Source organism: Pezoporus occidentalis, unplaced genomic scaffold (assembly GCF_034315485.1).
Source record: "Pezoporus occidentalis ecotype Australia unplaced genomic scaffold, CSIRO_AGI_Poc_V1 ctg93, whole genome shotgun sequence".
Lineage (NCBI taxonomy): Eukaryota > Metazoa > Chordata > Aves > Psittaciformes > Psittacidae > Pezoporus > Pezoporus occidentalis.
In genome coordinates, this window is record NW_026916294.1 from 3,223,604 (window position 1) to 3,241,100 (window position 17,497).

Here is a 17,497-nt window from a genome sequence, read left to right on the forward strand (position 1 = left end):
CACCCAGGAGTGCTGCTCCTGCTTAGGCACCGTACTTGGCATACGCCTTCTCCAGCAGCGCGCTCCAGAACTCATTGCCTTCCTCCGAGTGCACAAAGAGCAGCTTCCCGTTCCTGGTGGGCAGCCGGTCATCCACCACGACATCCACCCACTCCCCGTACTGCCAGAACTGATGGAAAGAAGACAGGAAAAGGTAATGGAGGCTGGTGTGCACATAATAGCTCCACGCTACTATCTTCCTATCCCTTCGCCTGTCATCAGCTCCCCCTGGATAAGTCACTGTAAGGTTTTGTTCCTGTGTTGGACCCCTCTCTCTTGTAATAGAGGCAAACCTTTCTCAGCCCTGCGGAGCACTGAGCAGGCTTTTAACCTATTCAATTTTGCTGATAGGTAATATTAACAGCCACTTGTTGCACATTACACTTGGAACACTGTCTGAGCTCCGTGGTGGCGAGGCCGGAAAGCTAGTGTGTAGTAATAGCTCTAAGTGCTGGTTCCAATTCAAATCAATTCAGAGTATCCAAATCAGAATGCTCTAAAGTGCCTTTTCTTGTCTACTCTTTTAAGGCCCAATCCACAGGAAAATAAAACAACCATGCCCCTGTAAAACTGCTGCAAGGAAAGGTCACCCAAAAGGCCTCAGTAGTGCCAATCCCTTCTGAAAATACTGGGAAATGTGTGAAACATTCCTAATGCTAACTTTTTGCCTGAACTCTAGAAACACTCCATAATTTGATGCAGTCCTGAAAGGAAAGAAGATAACTCACATAATAACCCCCTCTGCTGAGATGAGCTGGTGAAAGGAATAGGTGTGTGCTCTATAACATCTGTCCTCACCAAAACATCTCCTTTATCTTTGCAGAACGAATCCATATTGCTCACACCTGAGCCTAACCTCCAATCAAAGCAGGTTGCCTCAGCCTCAATAAACTGAGTCTACAGGTAAGGAAATCCAGGCAGAGCCACAGGGAGGGAAGGGAAGGAGAAGCAGAAGGAACCACATGAGCCTGAATTCACTCTTGACAGCTGGCAGTGACAGAGCTTGGCTTGATTCACGTGGCATGATGGTTTGGCTCAGTTTATAAACCCTGTATAGCTCACTCAGCCCTATCAGCTGTAAGACAGCAGAACCTAGGCAGTAAGCAGGTGTCATGTAGCATTATTTAACTGTGCTCTTCTTTTCTTTCCCTCTCCCCCACCAATTTCACTTAAACAGTTTAATTCTCGAGTATTTAGCCTGCACACACACACAAAAACCATCCCTGGTTTATCTAAATACTAGAATTTTCCTTTTTTATTCTCAATACCCTGATCATATAGATACCTGAAAATGAAAGATCCCGGCATAGTCCCTCTGGAAACTCTGAGCCTTGGGAACAACGCGGTACAGAATGTCTGGATTCAAAGTGAGAGATGCAATGGCAGCCAGGAGCCAGCAATCACCTAAAACCACATATGATACATGGCAGAGAAGTTCTTTTATAAATAAGAGTTTGCTGAGTTAAGCCTTACACCATTATATCACGCTTCTCTCTAGACTTGAATGCCAGCATTAAGAGCTTTGCAAGGTCCTGCCAGACTCAATATTGGTTCTGCAATCCGTTCTGTTTTGTTGTTTATCTCTTTTGCTCATTTTCCACCCACCCAGACTGCACAGGTATCTTGGGTCCTCTAAGGCTGATCACGGTGGTCATTTTGATGGTCTAGTTTGGGCTTTGCTATTTTGATATTTTAATGATGCTGTGAAAGCAGGCTGCTTTATCTAAGCTTGTTAATTCCCTCAGGACATCAAGAACGTAGCCAGAGAGAGAAGGCTTTTTGGGTATGTGGGTTGTAAAACCTGCTGGGCACTACAGTGTTAATGAACTGTGGTACTTTAAACCCAAGCTACCACACCTGGGAGAGGCAAGGGCCTGGAAAGTGTCCAGAAGAGGGCAAAATCTCTGGGGTGATAAAAGGATGGTGAGACTTCCTTTTCTATCTTTGGAGATGATTTGGTGGATAGCAGGAAAATTTGGGTGGCTATTCTTCCTTAGCCCATTTATCAAAGGTCTGAACTGGAACCAGCACTTAGAGCTATTACTACAGATTTGCCCAAGAGCCTAATGGAAGCTGGAGTTGCCTGGGAACGCTATAAGGAGGTGAATCTCTTCTGGCCCATTCCTTGTTCTGGTGAGGATGGGCACCCTCCCTGGAGGCTGTGCATCCTGCAACTGGAGCTGTTTGCAGGCTTAGTTACCTGCTTGTTGTGAATTGGAGGCTGGATAAGTAGAAGCTACTATCACATGAAAGGTGGTGCCCCTGAGAATCTAAGTGACTCCTGGGTTTCCTACAGTGCTTGCATGCTGCAAACAGTAGGAAGCACTTTTGTGATTCCATGTTGTTTCTGAGGTGTGCAGAAAGTCTGGGAGAACAAAACTGCTCCAAAGGTCCATTTTCCTGGTTCCCTGTGGATTATCTGTGCCAAGACATAGTTTCTTTATGCATGTGCATATTCTGCAAAAGGAACTGGCATAATAGCTCTTGCTTCAGTGGAAATAAGCTAAGCAGAGAAACAGAGGAAGGAGTTTAGCCTGTAGCATGACTTAGTATCTTAGAGCAGCAGTTAACTCTTTATATTGACTTGGGCTTTATGATATAGTGCCATCATGAATATAATCGTATAGGCAAGATATGGGGACTTGCTGGTGCTCATGCTCCCTGCTTCCTGTACTCACCAGGTGATACCCAGGTACTTCTCACAAGCTGAGCAATAAGCAGATGTTTCCAGCTGTGCAAGCAGAGACTTGCAAGCCGCAAAGAAATGCCCTGGTGTGACGATCTGTAACTAACCACTGGAGCTGGCTCTTTGGATTATGGGTACAAAAGAGTGATCTACCCAGTGTGCCAGCCAGTTTCCATCCTGTACCCAGTGTTTCCCTTCTGTTTCCAATCAGTAGGGAAAACCTAGTATTAGTATATGAGGCGCTGCTTGAGCCTTGCCCCAAGATTTCTGTGTTATCTTGACTGCCACATTCAAGAAAGAGCATTCAAGGTACAAAGGGGGAGAAAAATGTCTGGATTACCTCCTTCTCCCCCTCCACCTGCCCTGCTTATGAGAAGAGGTTGAAGTTTTGTTCTGCTCATGTTATGCAAGTGAAGTTTGAAGAGGAAGTGTGAGGTAGGTTGAGCAGAAAAGCTGTTTGAGCCAAGAGCTCTTACTTGAAAAGTAAGATGTCTTCTACAGGAGCACAGACAAATTAAACTAAAAGGGTTGTGATGTGTTTAAACTGGAAATGGGGAAGAGTTGCTGCTGTGTATATAGAAAAGAGAATCCAAAAGCCTCAGCCTCTAGAATCCAAAAGCCTCAGCCTCTAGAACAACTATGAGCAAAAACCTTAAGTTCATCTTCAACCTAATCATTTTCAAAGTTCTTTTGCATTCTGTGGGAGAGGGCTCAGAACACCCAGATCTGCTTTGTATGTATTTCTTTTGGGCTTTCCTTAGTACAGGTGTATTCCTTATGCTGTTATAATTTGTCCTTTTGCTTGGAGAGATAGCAATAATGGTGACGAGTCTGAGGAATGACTCTTCAGAGAAGGAAGATGAAAAACCTTATAAAGTTACAAATTAAGCCCCCATTTTCTCCACTACCCCAGACTTTCTTGCTGCCCTGGCTGTTCCTGACATGCTGTGGAGCACAGAAGGTTGCAGGGTGGTGGTCCTGGTGTCCCTGTGGTGTCGCTCCACTCGTGGTGAGACTAGAGAAGGTCTGCAGCAGTGACGAGTTGGTGCTTTCCCAATGTGCAATACCTGTAAGGGTTTCCCCTTTCTGGTCCAGGCTAGGTTTTTACAGCCAGTGAAGGGGAAACTACTCTGGGCTTTGCTGAGGATGGTGTATGATTAATGCACAATCAGGCAGAAGAGTCAGTGAAATAAGACGGATTTCCTTAAATATGCTATTTACTTCCCTGACTCGGAGCTAAACAACTCCAGAATCTCAACTCCATAAGATGCCAAATGCAGCGTGAAATCCTTTACAACTATCTTACAGTATGAATTAACTTCTTGGCATCTGGGAGGATGAGTGACATTGGCGCTTCTGCCTCCTGCAAGCACACCATGCAATCTAACTTCCTAGGGAAGCACTACGGGCAAGTCTGCTCAAAGTACGCATGGAAAGAAATGTGTTGGAAAAGTTGAGTTGGGAAAATATGCAGAGTCCTATCTCTAAACCTTGCTTGGGAGCCTAATATCTTTGGCTGAGCTTGTGGCTGAACAAGGATCAACCATGCGCTCCAAAAGGAACCAGCTGGGAATCGGCTGCTGTGCAGTAACTTGATAAAAACGAAGGTTTGCATGGGGTGCCTAGGAGCACATGGTTTGGGAACATATTTATATACAAGTGATGCATGACATTCAAGCTCCTGTGACGAATTAAAGAGGATGCAGGAATCAAAGAGCTTCCAGCATGGAGCCTAAACTGCACAAGTTGCCTCTTATCTTCTTGTACACCACAATGGGATCCTGGCCTATTAATAAGTTTTCTCAGCTCTACTGGATAATGTATTGCCAGTTCTAAAAGAGCACAAGTTGACAGTACATGTTCCCTTCTTCAAAGTTCAGCAGCATTTTGCCAGCAGGAAAGTTCAGTTTTGTTTGCGGCTGTGCCTACAGGACAGTGCAGAAGCACAAGCTCCCTAGAAAGGCAGCTTGTGTAGGACAACTCAAACTTGCCCTGACTCAGCTGCAGGTTGTGAGTAATGTTTCAAACTGTGAGGAAACTATTTGATTCCTTTCCTAAAAAGTTAGTTTTTGAAGGAAGAGGAAAAATGAGGCCAATTGGCCAATGAATTAAATATTTAATTAGAATGTATTTCCAATCCAGTTATAGTCAGAAGAATGCCAATATCAGAAAGCATTTCTGCTCACTGTATGTTTGAAGTCGTAGCCTTTCAGCTTATAGAAATGAATTTTTAACAAAGTTTTCTCACCATTAGCCCTGCAAGTCTAAATCACCTAGAGGCACATCCACTGCTTTGTGTTCAGCCTCATATTTAATGAACAGAACTTTCAGACAAGTGCCAATTACAGTGTTTACCATTGCTGCTGAATGTGCTAAAAAGGAGCCAGCTCGATTCCTGGACCTGAAGTAATTTATAGTGTCGGTAACATACAGTATTTATTTATTTATTTATTTATAGATTGGAATAAGCATTTTTGACCTTGAGTTTTTGGTGGAAAGGGTAAATGTGAAGCCTCACTCTGCGTGTGTGCATATATATACATATATATCCACATGATCTTGGAGAATTACTGTGTCTTAGTGTGCCTGAAATAAGATCACTTGCTGCTCACAGATGTACGGAGGTGGCTCGTGTTCTCAGTGCTACACAAGCACCTCCTGGTTTAGAGAGATAATCGAATTGCCGCAGAGAATTCCGAATCCTCAGTGACCTGGGAGCTGAGTGACTCCTCTGTATTGATGATGTTTACCCAAGCATGCTGCACTCACAGAGGCCAGAAAATAAATGAGAAATCTGATTAGTTTCAGTTGCTACAGAGCCACGCTCAGTTTCTGGTTTAGCTATCATCAAAGTGTCTAGACACAGAGCATATAAACTCTTCAGTGACCTGGTGATGGTGAGTTTCAGCTAAAAGTCCAAGTGCCTGGTTCAAAGATCTAACTGGACAGTAGAATCATAGAATGGTTTGGGTTGGGAAGGACCTTAAGGTCATCCAGTTCCAATCACCTGCCATGGGCAGGGATGCCTCACCCCAGGCCATGTTGCCCAAGGCTTCTGTCTGGCCTTGATGGAAGTATCTCTCTCCAGACTGTACTCTGGCTTCTTGCTATTTCAGAAGGTGTTCAGAAAGGACCCAAATACACTACTGTGTCTCTTGCTTCTCTGTTTGTCAAGCAGATTTGATTCTCAGCTTTAGTTTTCACTGGAAGCCTTTCTTCATAGCTCATAAACCTAGCAGACATCAAAGAAGCGCATACAGCTTTATAATTTCTGGCAGTAAAGGTTGTTCCTGTTTTGACATTTCTAAAGAAGGCTTCCTGAATTTTTCTATGGAAATGAATGAAGCTCTGCAGCTGTGTACAGAAAGGCAAAGGAGCATCCAGCAAAGGAACAGATTTTCTGCTCTTTGGGGTCTCAGAGTTGTCAGTGAATATATTTTTCAAGATTTAGGGCATGTAGAACAAGGTTCTCCAGTGCCCATGGGACTGAACATCACAAGACATATCAATGTCTATAGCAAAATAAATGAACAAACCCAGAACTACTAAGCACTTGCCTGCCTATAGGAGCTCCAAAGGCTCACTCAGAAGGTGTCAGATTTATCTCAGAACTATCAGGCTTTGGTTTGTTCTCCAGTCTACCCATAACCTTCTCAGATCTGCCCTTAAGACACAAACAAAGCATGGATGCGGTGGGCTCCTCAGCTGGTGTGAACTGGTGCATCTGCACTGGCTTCAGGGGGACTTCTTGACAGCCCAGGCCAAGGGAACTGCAGTGTCTGGAGTACCCTCTGAGCCTCCTTCAGGACAAAAGGTGCCCATGAATATGAACAGCGTGGATCTGGAAAGCCAATATTAAACTGAGAGGGTTTGAGTGTGTTTTATATTATTTAAGTTAAATTTATGCCACCTGCTTCTTGAACTTCTGCAAACAGTTCTGGGGTTTAACTTGCTCAAATAGCTGCAAGAAATCCTCATAAGTCACCTTTAATAACTGAGACTATGTGACTGCATTGCGAGCTGTTACTAGGCTATCAAAAAGACACGGTTCAAAGAACATTTAAAATATTTCCTCTTTCAAGTTCCCATCAAACTTCCCAAGCTGATATTCATCTAGCTTACACTGTTGTCAAAGAAATAAGTTTAATGGAGTGAGACTAACTCTGGGTTTTCTTGTTCCTTTTGTTCATATAAGCCCAGACCTGCAGTGTTAATTTTTATTCTTTTTTTTTCTTTTTTAAGAAAAGAAACGTATCTGAGAAGATTATTAAAAATAGGCTGTATTTCCCTAAAGTACTTGTTAACAGGTCACATACAGGCCTTATGTAAATATGTAATCAGGGTTCATTTCAATGCAAGTGTTTTATGTGAGGGCTTCAGTAAAAGGACTTTGATATTCAAGGTACTGGGTCAAATAACAAAAAAGCATAGCATGCCTCAGAGATGCAAAGCAAACACCTGAGCACTAGAGGGAAAGTACCGTGCCTGAAGTTTATTTCTGTGAAGGGTCAGTGCGTGTAAAAGTGAATGTAAGCAGCCTTGCAGAGAAAGTTGGGGCTGTTCAGCCTGGAGAAGAGGAGGCTGCGTGGAGACCTTATAGCAGCTTCCAGGATCTGAAGGGGGCCTACAAGGATGCTGAAGAGGGACTCTTTATCAGGGACTATAGCAATAGGACAAGGGGTGATGGGTTCAAACTGAAACAGGGGAAGTTCAGGTTGGATGTAAGGAGGAAGTTCTTTACTGTAAGGGTGGTGAGGCACTGGAATGGGTTGCCCAGGGAGGTTGTGAATGCTCCATCCCTGGCAGTGTTCAAGGCCAGGCTGGACAGAGCCTTGGGTGACATGGTCTAGTATGAGGTGTCCCTGCCCATGGCAGGGGGTTGGAATGAGGTGATCTTAAGGTCCTTTCCAACCCAAACCAGTCTGTGATTCCATGATTCTATCTTTGATTGTTTTATCCTTTTATTTTTGAGAAAGCGAGAGAAAAGGAAGCTCCTAACAAAAGGAGATTTGGGGGTTTTCTTCTAGGTTAAGGGATAGCTTTCAGGACTAGCACTTGGGGTACTGCCCACCAAAGGTTGGCTTGGGAAAGCCTAGAGCCAGGCACTGTCCCCAGATTCAGAGGTCTGGGTACAGTACTGCTAGTTAGTTTGTGGATTTTGGCACTGCTCTCTAATGAAAGCCCATTTAGCACAGGGGACTGGGACTCCACAGAGACATTCAGGAGGTGACAGAAATCAAAAGAGAGGCTCAGGGTATTTGCATTCAGTTTTTAGGCTCAACACAAATAATGCATTGACCTCTTCTAGTTTAAGGGCAGGTAATATTCTTCAGTTCTTTAGCTTGTAAACTGTCAAGGAAAATGAGGTTTTACTTTAGGCATACAATCTTTTATATATATATATATGTATATATACACACAATTATAGAAACTTCCCAAATTGGAGGTGACAAGAAATGTCACTTTTATTACTTACCTGAACCATTCCCCTAAAACACGGTAAGTGATTTCCCCATCCTCTATTCCAGTATCTACCGAATAAATACTCTGGAGGAAGTGTACGGTTGGGCATCTTATTTTTAGCATTTGGAGCACAAGCCCACACACCAGGGAATTTTTTAGCAACTGCTTTAATGGTGCTCTGTTTACAGGACCAGCATCGGTATTATTTATTGCCAATGACTTGCAGAAATTGTTTGTATCTCATTTGCACAATGGATGGGCTAGAAGACCAGTAAGGTCAGGAGTACTGCAGTAAGCAGCACAGGAGGGAGAAAGGCAGTTTCTCTGGGTCTAATCTATCAAATTCTCATTACAACAGCTTCAGCCTTCCCACCTCTATATGCAGTCAGGGGAGGTTGCTGCTGCTGTCTTCTGGAGCTGGATCTTATCAGCGAGGCAGGCAGGCAAGGAGGCTGCGGCAGCAGCTATTTAAAGGGGGATAAAGCTCCCTTCTGGCTACTTGCATAGGAGCTCTGTTTAGACAAAGGCAGAGCTTGGAACAATTTGCTTATGGATGCTATTACAAAGTTTACATGCTCTGTTCCTTTTTTACAATGCGGTGCTTGTTTATAACTCACACCTGCAAGCAGATGGGCTATCCTGCTTGGCATGAAATGGCATGTCATAGCCCCAGCCCCTGCACTAAACCAGTTCCTGCTCTGCTCCTTGACTGTGTATTTGTTTTGTGTGAAACTAAGGCTGGAGCTTTCTCTGCCTCCCAAACAACTAGGCTTCAGGGTGAACCTTCCCCCAGTGTCCCTTGTTCCCTGAGTCTTTGGAGCTGCTCTTGCTGCAAAGGACATGAAGCCCACTCTCTTGCTTCAGGGTAAGTGCTGTCATGATTAGGTTGGTGTCCAGCTCTGCCTCAAGAGGTGAAAAGCAAGCCAGTCTTCTCCCCACAATGGGATAAGTAGCTTCCTACCTCCAGGAAATGGTTCGATGTCTCCCAGGTTTGACATAGCTCTTACAAGCCCGCATATACCCTGTCTCAGGCAGCAATGCATGAGTCCCCTTCTTAGGTGTCTGCCTCTCTCCATGCTATGTCTCGGAGACAGCCAGTAAAATAGTCAGTGTATGAGGAATTTTTAAGTGAAGCTGAATTTCTGTTTCTTCTCCCAAAGCTGAATTCAGAAGTGCTGTACATACCCAGCTCTCCTTGGCAGACATCTGTCCGAGTAGCTCCTCCAACTATAAACTGAGGGTTGGCGCACAACTCCTGAAAGACACATTTTCAAAGCATAGAATCATAGAATAGTTAGGGTTGGAAAGGACCTTAAGATCATCCAGTTCCAACCCCCCTGCCGTGGGCAGGGACACCGCACACTAAACCATATCACCCAAGGCCTCATCCAACCTGGTCTTGAACACTGCCAGGGATGGAGCATTCACAACCTCCCTGGGCAACCCATTCCAGTGCCTCACCACCCTAACAGTAAAGAACTTCCTCCTTATATCCAATCTAAACTTCCCCTGTTTAGGTTTTAACCCGTTACCCCTTGTCCTATCACTACAGTCTCTAATGAAGAGTCCCTCTCCAGAGGTGACAGAGGTGAAACTTCAGCCTCAGCATTTACATCTTATTTTACCTTGCTGTGGTTTTGGCTCAGTGCAAATGAGTTTGCAATCATTGCTGCTGGCTCTGGAGCTGTGCTGAGTTTCCACTGCCATTGGCCTGAAGGATGTTCCCCTGCTTCCTGGGAGACCAGCCACACCAATGCTTTTATTAGAGACCCCCTTTTCCTCTTGGCGCTTTGGGGCCAGCCAAGCAGGTTATGGCAATGACTGTCCCTCTTACACCAACTCAGAAGCCTCCAACAATTCATGCCCTGAATTAGGAAGTTAATATTGTCTCTTTAGAGACAAAAGCCTTCCCTCTCTCCTCAGTGTTTTCCATGAGCTTCTGGATGGCAGCAAGAGGCAGTTTATAGGAAGCCTAACTTGGCAAGCAGGGTGAAGGAAGGCTTAGGCAGTCACCAGCTCTCCCAGGGAACAGCAGTTGTCAGCATGAGCATCCAGTGGGGCAACCCAGAACTTCTTGTGCATGACAAAGATCCAGTTTGTGACTCTCCCTTTGCAATAGGTGTGATCTCAACTTCATCCTTTTTGCTTTTGTGGGTTCCCAGCTGGTCAGCTGCCTCAGTGGACAGGAGCTGTGAGGTTACCTCCCTCCAAAGCGGTATACCTGGCGGCAGTCAGTTGTCTGCAACTGATTTCTCACCCTTCGTCCTTTCTGAGCCACTGCAGCGTGCCTCATACACCTTGCACACAACGGCATTTCCACCTTCTCCCTTTCTATAAGCCCACTGTTGAAATCAGAAGGTAAGTCCTTGATGGCAGAGTGTCTAACATTCACTGTCTGCACACGGCAGTCACAGCCTGGGGATAATGGCCTTAGTGGATATCTAATTTTCAGGGGTGTTCCTCCATCAGGTCTCCTCCAGATTGCTCTCTGGGTCCTGCTGCTTGTTTCAAATGCAGGCAGGCAGGTGAACAGTGACCCCATCAGCCTGCAATCACAGGAGGAGAGTTTGTGACTGTGTCTCTGCCTGCAGCAGGCACAGCTTTGCTCTTGCATAGGGAGCCCAAGTCCAATTTACTGAGTTTTCTGAGGCTGCCCTTTGCCCAGGGTCAGCAAAGCCAAGGGGCACATCCAGGGTACTTGTTGCTGAAACATCCAGGAGCCAGAGAGAGGTGCTGAGGGACAAACAGGGTTGCCAGCACAGAAACTTGAAGTTATTAAACCTGAAATCTTCTGGTTCCCATTTTTCAGGTGAAAAACATTATAAAAATGCAAGCCTTGATATTTTCCCTGCTTCTCACTTTCCCCCATCAGAGGAAGGGAAGTCATTTGGGGGTTTCCTTCCTTCCTGTTTCTCAGTTTTACTTCATATCAAGAGGCAAAACAACAAAGGAAGAGCAAAGTAGGGACAGAAAGAAATGACTGGAAAATGTGTGCGCAGAAAAATCTCCAAAGCCTTGATTTTGTGTTGGCTTTTTTTTAACAAAAAACAAACAAAAAAAAAAACAACAAAAACCCCAAAAAACAGCATCTAATCTTTTCTGATAAAAATTACTTTTTCAAATGTAAGGCTTTTTTTAGGATAAAACAGCACTAACAGTTCCGGTCAGTTGTTCTTTAACTGTTATAGGTAGCTTGAAGAGAGCAAGAGGATTTTGTTTAAGTATTAGCCTGCTTTCCTGGGGTGCACAGTGGGAAGACATTGGTGTAGGTACTGTTACAATTGGTCCATGGCTCCTGGGGTGCCTTGTGTTCTGTCTGGATACACATGGAGCTTTTGTACCCAGCTCTGGGTTGCACCCTGAACTTGTAGCTCTGTGGAGATAGATAGGATGAACAGGGAGGAAGCAGGTTCCCATGAAGCAGTTATAGGATTCCTTGCTTTATAAAGAGTTTAGAAGGTGCTGATTTCTTTTTTCCCTATCCCTTTTTCAACCTAGCATCTGCTACAGCAAGATAGAAGAAAAAAAACCAAAACATACAGATAGTGGATATTCATGGATATTCACCACTGATTTAGCACGGATGTCCAGGTGGAATCTTATTAGATCTGAACCCAGTAAAACAGGTAGTTATAAAGCCCTCTTACCGTGGGGCGCTTCCAGACTATCCCCTGGGTTTTGAAGGAATACGGTCCCAGATCTCGGTAGCCCAGTGTGGAAGGACAAGCTGGGAACTCCTCATCCTTGAACAGAGTGCCAGCCTGCAGGCACTGCTGCTTCAGGGCTTCGTAGTCCTGCTTCAAATACTTGATGGCATTCCTGTTGGATCCCAGCCCATCTGCAGCCGCTCTTTCTTGGCACAGCCTCGCTGCAACCCTGGACATGACTGGCCACCTTCCTGGCTCTGTCTTTGCCTCCTGGGCAAGAGGAGGTGAATACAGGCAGGTAATAGGCTGGGGTGGAGCTGGCGGCTGCTCTAAGTGCTCCAACAGCCCTGGAGGGAGGAGGCACCAGGAAAGCAAATATGTACCTAAGATGTACTTGAGACATGGAGGCTGGGGGCTGCTGCTGGGACTGTGGCACTGCCTTGTGTTACTCCCACCTTGTTTGCTTTTTTCTGCCCCTTTTAAAGATACGCTTCTAACAAGGAGCAAGGGAAAAACAGTGGTTTTGCAGACACACCTATTTACACATGGGAGGGAATTGTGTGTGCTCAGTGTGCTGAAAGTCAGGTCTGAGTCCAGGTGAAGATGATTTTAAACTCCTTTCCTTCCTTCTGAGATCAGGCTCTATAGTGTTGGAGGGTTACACAGCCACAAAGCCTGAAGCTGGGTATCTATTGCTGGCTATGGAGGCACCACCGAGTCTTAAAGTTGAAAAGCTGAACCCACTTCTGGCTTAAGTGATCTTTAAACAAAAAAGTAAAATCTCTTTGGTACTCCCAAAGCAGTATCATTTCAGGAGTTAATTTATTAGCAATTAAAGGTATGAGCTTGACAGAGCTAGAGATGAACCCTTGGCTGTATGACCTGCAGAGGGCAAGGATATGGTTCTAGCCTAGGCCAGAAATGGAGAATTGTATCACCAGATAAGGAGGCAAGCTGGTAACGCCTGCTCCCCATCTCCAGTGTGACCATGGCTGAAAGTCACTGTACCTTCCCCATCTATAAAAATGAGTCTTATCTTGGCTAGTGAGAAGTTAACCATCATGTTTACAGTCTTTCGGTGGTGCTTCCTGCACATAAAATATTTACAAGCAGAAAATAAAGCAAGCTTCAGGTGCAGAAGGCTTTTTAAACCTTAAAAAAACAGTGGTTCCTGTTCTTGTAGTAGGAAACCTCCAAGTTTCTACCCTGGCAGCCCCAGAGGTGCACATCTCCTTGGCAAGGTGGCTACAAGTGTCTGTAGGTTCAAAAACTGAAGCAGGAGCAATTTTCCATGGAGCATAGCTGCTCTCTGCTGTCTTCCTATTTAATGGTCAGGTTTCCCCAGCAAAGTCCCCTGCGTGTCAAGCTAAGAGCTGGGGAAACAGCAGTTTTGTTTGCCAGAGAGGATGTTTGATGACTACCCCTTGGTAAGTTTAGAGAGAAGGTGTGGGGAAGGGAAGAGGGAATTTTTAAGGACTGAAACCTGTTGAGATAAGGAGTCCAAACAGAGGCTAGCCAGGTTGCTTGTCTGCAAATATTTGAAGAGTGTGAATGCAAAAGAGGAAACAAAATGACTCGGCCAGTTCCAGGTGGGCACAGGTAGAGAAGGCTGGGCTGAGGGTGTTGCTATACTGGTTATCCTCAAATTCAATTAATGCTGTTGAAATTGAGTAAAGGAGGAGGATGGCCAGAATTTCAGCTCTCATTTCATTTCAGCTCTCATTTCATTTCAGTACTTCTAGGTGATCCCATGTACTGAACCAGAGTGAAGAGTGGAATCATAAATGGTTGAGGGCAGGGGTTCTTCTTTCTAGAATGCATATAGGCCCACTCAGAGGTACCCATTTTCTCTGCTCATAAGGCAGAACTCTGCTTGCTTTCCCTCCCTGCACTAGCCTCTTGTGCTGAAGTTTCCTCTCTTCCTCTGGTCCAGAGGCATGTTCCCACTTTGCTGTAATTGCTCTAAGCTGCAAGCTCTGGCAATGCTGTTCATGGATCCGGGGCATTTGGCTCAGGAATCTTTTGTTCCCCATGTACTCTTTAGACATACAGTTGATACCCTGTGTGCTCTGTAACTCCAGTTGCTACCGGGCACAAGTGGGCACAGAAGGGGTGAACCCTTGTCCATCATCACCAGTGTGTTAAGGTGTGATACAGAGGAAACACAATCAGATTTCAATCCTCATAACTCTCCAATAAAATGTGCCATAGGATTTTTTACTGTGCTATGTACCTCACATTTGGGAAGAGGCTAAGGACAACCATTTTCTCTGGTGAAGGCCTGCACTAGCTCAGCACCCAGTGTGCTCACCACAACCGTCTGTTCCTAGTGATCAGCAGTACAGAGCTCCACATTGATTTCCAAGCTTGATTAGTGGCAGCATGGTTTGTGTAGAAAGTGATGCACAAGCACCATCTAGAGGATGCAGAGAAGAGGAAAATGTGACTCTAGCTGACTACAGCAACAAATGACAGTTGTACCATGGGGGGGAAAGTTCTCAGGTTCCCCATGACTCCCAGAAACTGCTGCTGAAGGCATTAATCCAAGGGAAACATCAACGGGATAAAAAGTTATAACAGTTATACAGATTTTTGTTCCTTTTAGGATTTCCATGGTTTTGCCTGGTTCTTCCTGCTTTCCTTCCCCTCTCCCCCTTTCTTGATGACAGCAAGATGAGAGAAATGGCAAAGAACCAAAACAACCATCATCCTGGTTTCAAAGTCTGCAAATTTTATGAACTCAAGACTGTTCTGTGTCTGTGGAAACCTTTTAGAAGAAAATAACCACCAATTTTCTAGCTACATTTTTGCTGTAGTGTGTTAGAAATGAAATGGCTCTCCTGCACTGCACCACTTTGCTAATGAGATTTAAAGCCGCTTAGCTGTATTGTAGACCCTGCTGCGTGGAAAGGGATTAGTTTGATTTAGAATGCTTGCCTTCTCCTAATCTAGATGTATGGGCGTCTACCTACCCTATTACTGTGAAAATGGAGTAACTAGTAATAGGCACACTAGTGTGAGCTATGACAGGTCCTAAATGTTTGTCTATAAGATTATTCTTCTAGAGGTTGCAATAATTTACCTAAATATTTGGGGAAGCAGTGGTTGCTACAGGCTGCAGCTTAGTGGGTTCCCTAAAGGGAAAAGCATCTGAAATTAGCCATGATCCTGTTCATTTGTTTTATAAAAGCCAGAAAAGTGTTGGTGCCTGATGAGGAGGAAGATGGCATTCTGCAACGGTAATGCCTGCACCCCAGGAGTGAAGCTCCATAACACAACCACGCTGATCCACGAGTGGTTCTTCAGCACCATAAGGAGCTAGGAAGGGTGGATGCATTTTGCAGGATGACCCAGGTACAGGGCAGAGCAGCTGACAGTGGCATAAGGAAGAAGCCCATCCTGCCTGAGACTCCAGGCTGAGAGTGGCAGCTGGATGCTCCTCATCAGCAACCAGCACGAGCTGCTGCAAAAACAGCTGAAAACACTTTACTTGCAAAATGTGACTTTTTTTGAAGAGCTGGAGCTTAAAAAAAAGTCAGCTTTCATTTTCTTTCTTTAAAGTTGCCTGCTTTCAGGGGGATGCTAGTGGGAAACTATTCTTGGGGCTGCTAGTGCTGGGAGCATTACACTGGTCTCACAGTCGAGTGGAAATCACCCCTTTCTTTAAGAAAATGAGCATATGTGTGAACATGTAGAAAATCAAGGGACTGGCTCGTGAAGTGCTCAGAAGAACTTCCTTCCCTCTAACTGTGGACTCACACCCACATCTGCCAACTTACCTGGCTACAGAGGACTTTGTGGGTAGGCTGTTAAGACGGCTGCTAGGACAACCAACTTCCCATATAATAAGAGGAATCCTGTCTTATGCCAACATATCTTTGTCTACCATCAAACCACCTGGGACAGTACAGCCCCCATGTGTTTGGGACCAGTCTAACAAGCCATGGTGGCGAATAAACCTTTTCTCTGCATTCCTACACATACCTCTCCCACTGCCTACTCGAATCCTTGCTGGCTCAATTTCCTTCTGGCTTTTCTCCCTTCTGTTCCTCTCCTTTTCTGTTTGGCTCTGTCTCAAGCTCTGTCGCACCACAAAGACACTAAGAAAACTCTGGTAACTCTGACGGCCCAGGACAGCAGTATAATGTGCTTGTACACACTTGATCTTCTTGATGGTTGTCCAAGTGGAGGCTGCCGGCACACTGCCAGCAGACCCTAGAGTGGTCTGTGAATATCATCTATGGGACACAGGGGAGATGGCTGAGAAAAGCAAAGTGATTATATGACAAACTGCAACCCAGCTTAAACTTCTGCATCGGCTGGAAAGTGGCTAGAGAAGTTCACAAACCAAAACCGGGTTTGTGGGCCACTGGAAACCACTGCTTTGAGCTGACACTGGTTTCCTTTTACTGTGACTTGGAGGAAAAGTGAGAGAAGTCTGTTCTGTGGCAGCTGTACAGCTTTGAACCACTGCGTGGAGCCAAACAAACGCTTTCTGAGCAGCTCTACAGCTCCTGGATCTGCCGCATTGGGATGCAACACGGTTTCTTGTGAGTTAAACTCCCAAGTGGTGAGGTGCTGCTGTCCCTCAGTCTCCTGGTTCGGTAGATGGCCTTCTTGCCTGAGGGATAATTTAGCAGTGCTTAATGAATTGAAACAGGCAAGTAAAACCATCCTCCGGTGTCCTGCTAGAGCTTCAGCACAGCCATGCTGGAGGCCTTGGCTAATGGTGTACCAGTGATTGAGTGCAAGCAGCATGGACCGGCACTTATGGCATGTAACATTATTTGACCCACTCCCAGTTCTCCATGTGTGACTGATTTCCCACATGCCTCAATGATCTGCTGAAAATACCATTATTCTCCTTGTGAAGAGAGCCCCTCTGACCCATAAGGAAGAGGAGACACCTTCAAAACAGAGTGAAGCTGGTCTGCACGTGGCCAGTTTTGGACACCCTCAAAGGTGAGGTCAGGAATGCTCTCTTGCATGGCCCTGTCTACATAGACATTGCTGGCTGGTGGGGCTCATAGTACTCTCAAACCTAACTTCAAATGGATTTTGGGACCCTCTTCTGCTGCGTTGTGAATTGAACGGGTAAGGTTGTCTTGTTTTCTTGTTTAATAGTAATAACTTCCTACCTAACTGTCTAAATAGGACCCATGCCGAGTATAGGCAGAGGAATCATAAGTGATTGAAGTCCAAAACCACTTAGCAAATGAATAGTGTTTCCCAGTGCATCAGGGCACCGTGTTTCTATCAGCAGTGAAGAAAAACCTCGGATTTGTAATTTTCAAGGAAAACTTCCCACCACATCTCAGCAAATGGTACAGCTGGGTACTTTATGGGGCTTTAGGCATTTTTCCAACAATAGCATTCATTTCAGTCAGATAAATTGGTTCCAAACAAGCGCTTAGTGCATCCAGGGCTTGGGATAGAACACAGAAAAGGAGGTGCCTCTCCTTCCAACGCAGTAGTGCAGGCAGGGGGTGCAGCACTGCCCGGGAATGCTGCCTGGCACCCAGCACATCCTGAGTCAGGCCTAAAATATGAAGCAAATGGCTTGAATTGTCCCTTGGAGAGCTGCCATAGTACATGGGTGCCAGCAGCAGCATTTCAGACATCCCTGGCAGCAGCTCCCTGCTGAAACAGGGACACTCCCTGC

At 45.3% G+C, this 17,497-nt stretch overlaps 1 protein-coding gene across 1 annotated transcript in view; it reads right to left on the minus strand.

The window, feature by feature from the left end:
• The window catches only part of CAPN8 (calpain 8), a 30,369-nt gene extending 18,107 nt beyond the window's left edge, over positions 1–12,262 (minus strand). The window contains exons 1-4 of the mRNA XM_062605699.1: positions 11,836–12,262; positions 9,374–9,443; positions 1,325–1,443; positions 36–169 (exon numbers count right to left, since the gene is read on the minus strand). Of these exons, the coding sequence (XP_062461683.1) occupies positions 36–169; positions 1,325–1,443; positions 9,374–9,443; positions 11,836–12,072 (560 nt within the window). The 5' untranslated portion in view covers positions 12,073–12,262. The remainder of the gene's footprint in view (positions 1–35; positions 170–1,324; positions 1,444–9,373; positions 9,444–11,835) is intronic.
• Between the last annotated feature and the right edge of the window lie 5,235 nt (positions 12,263–17,497).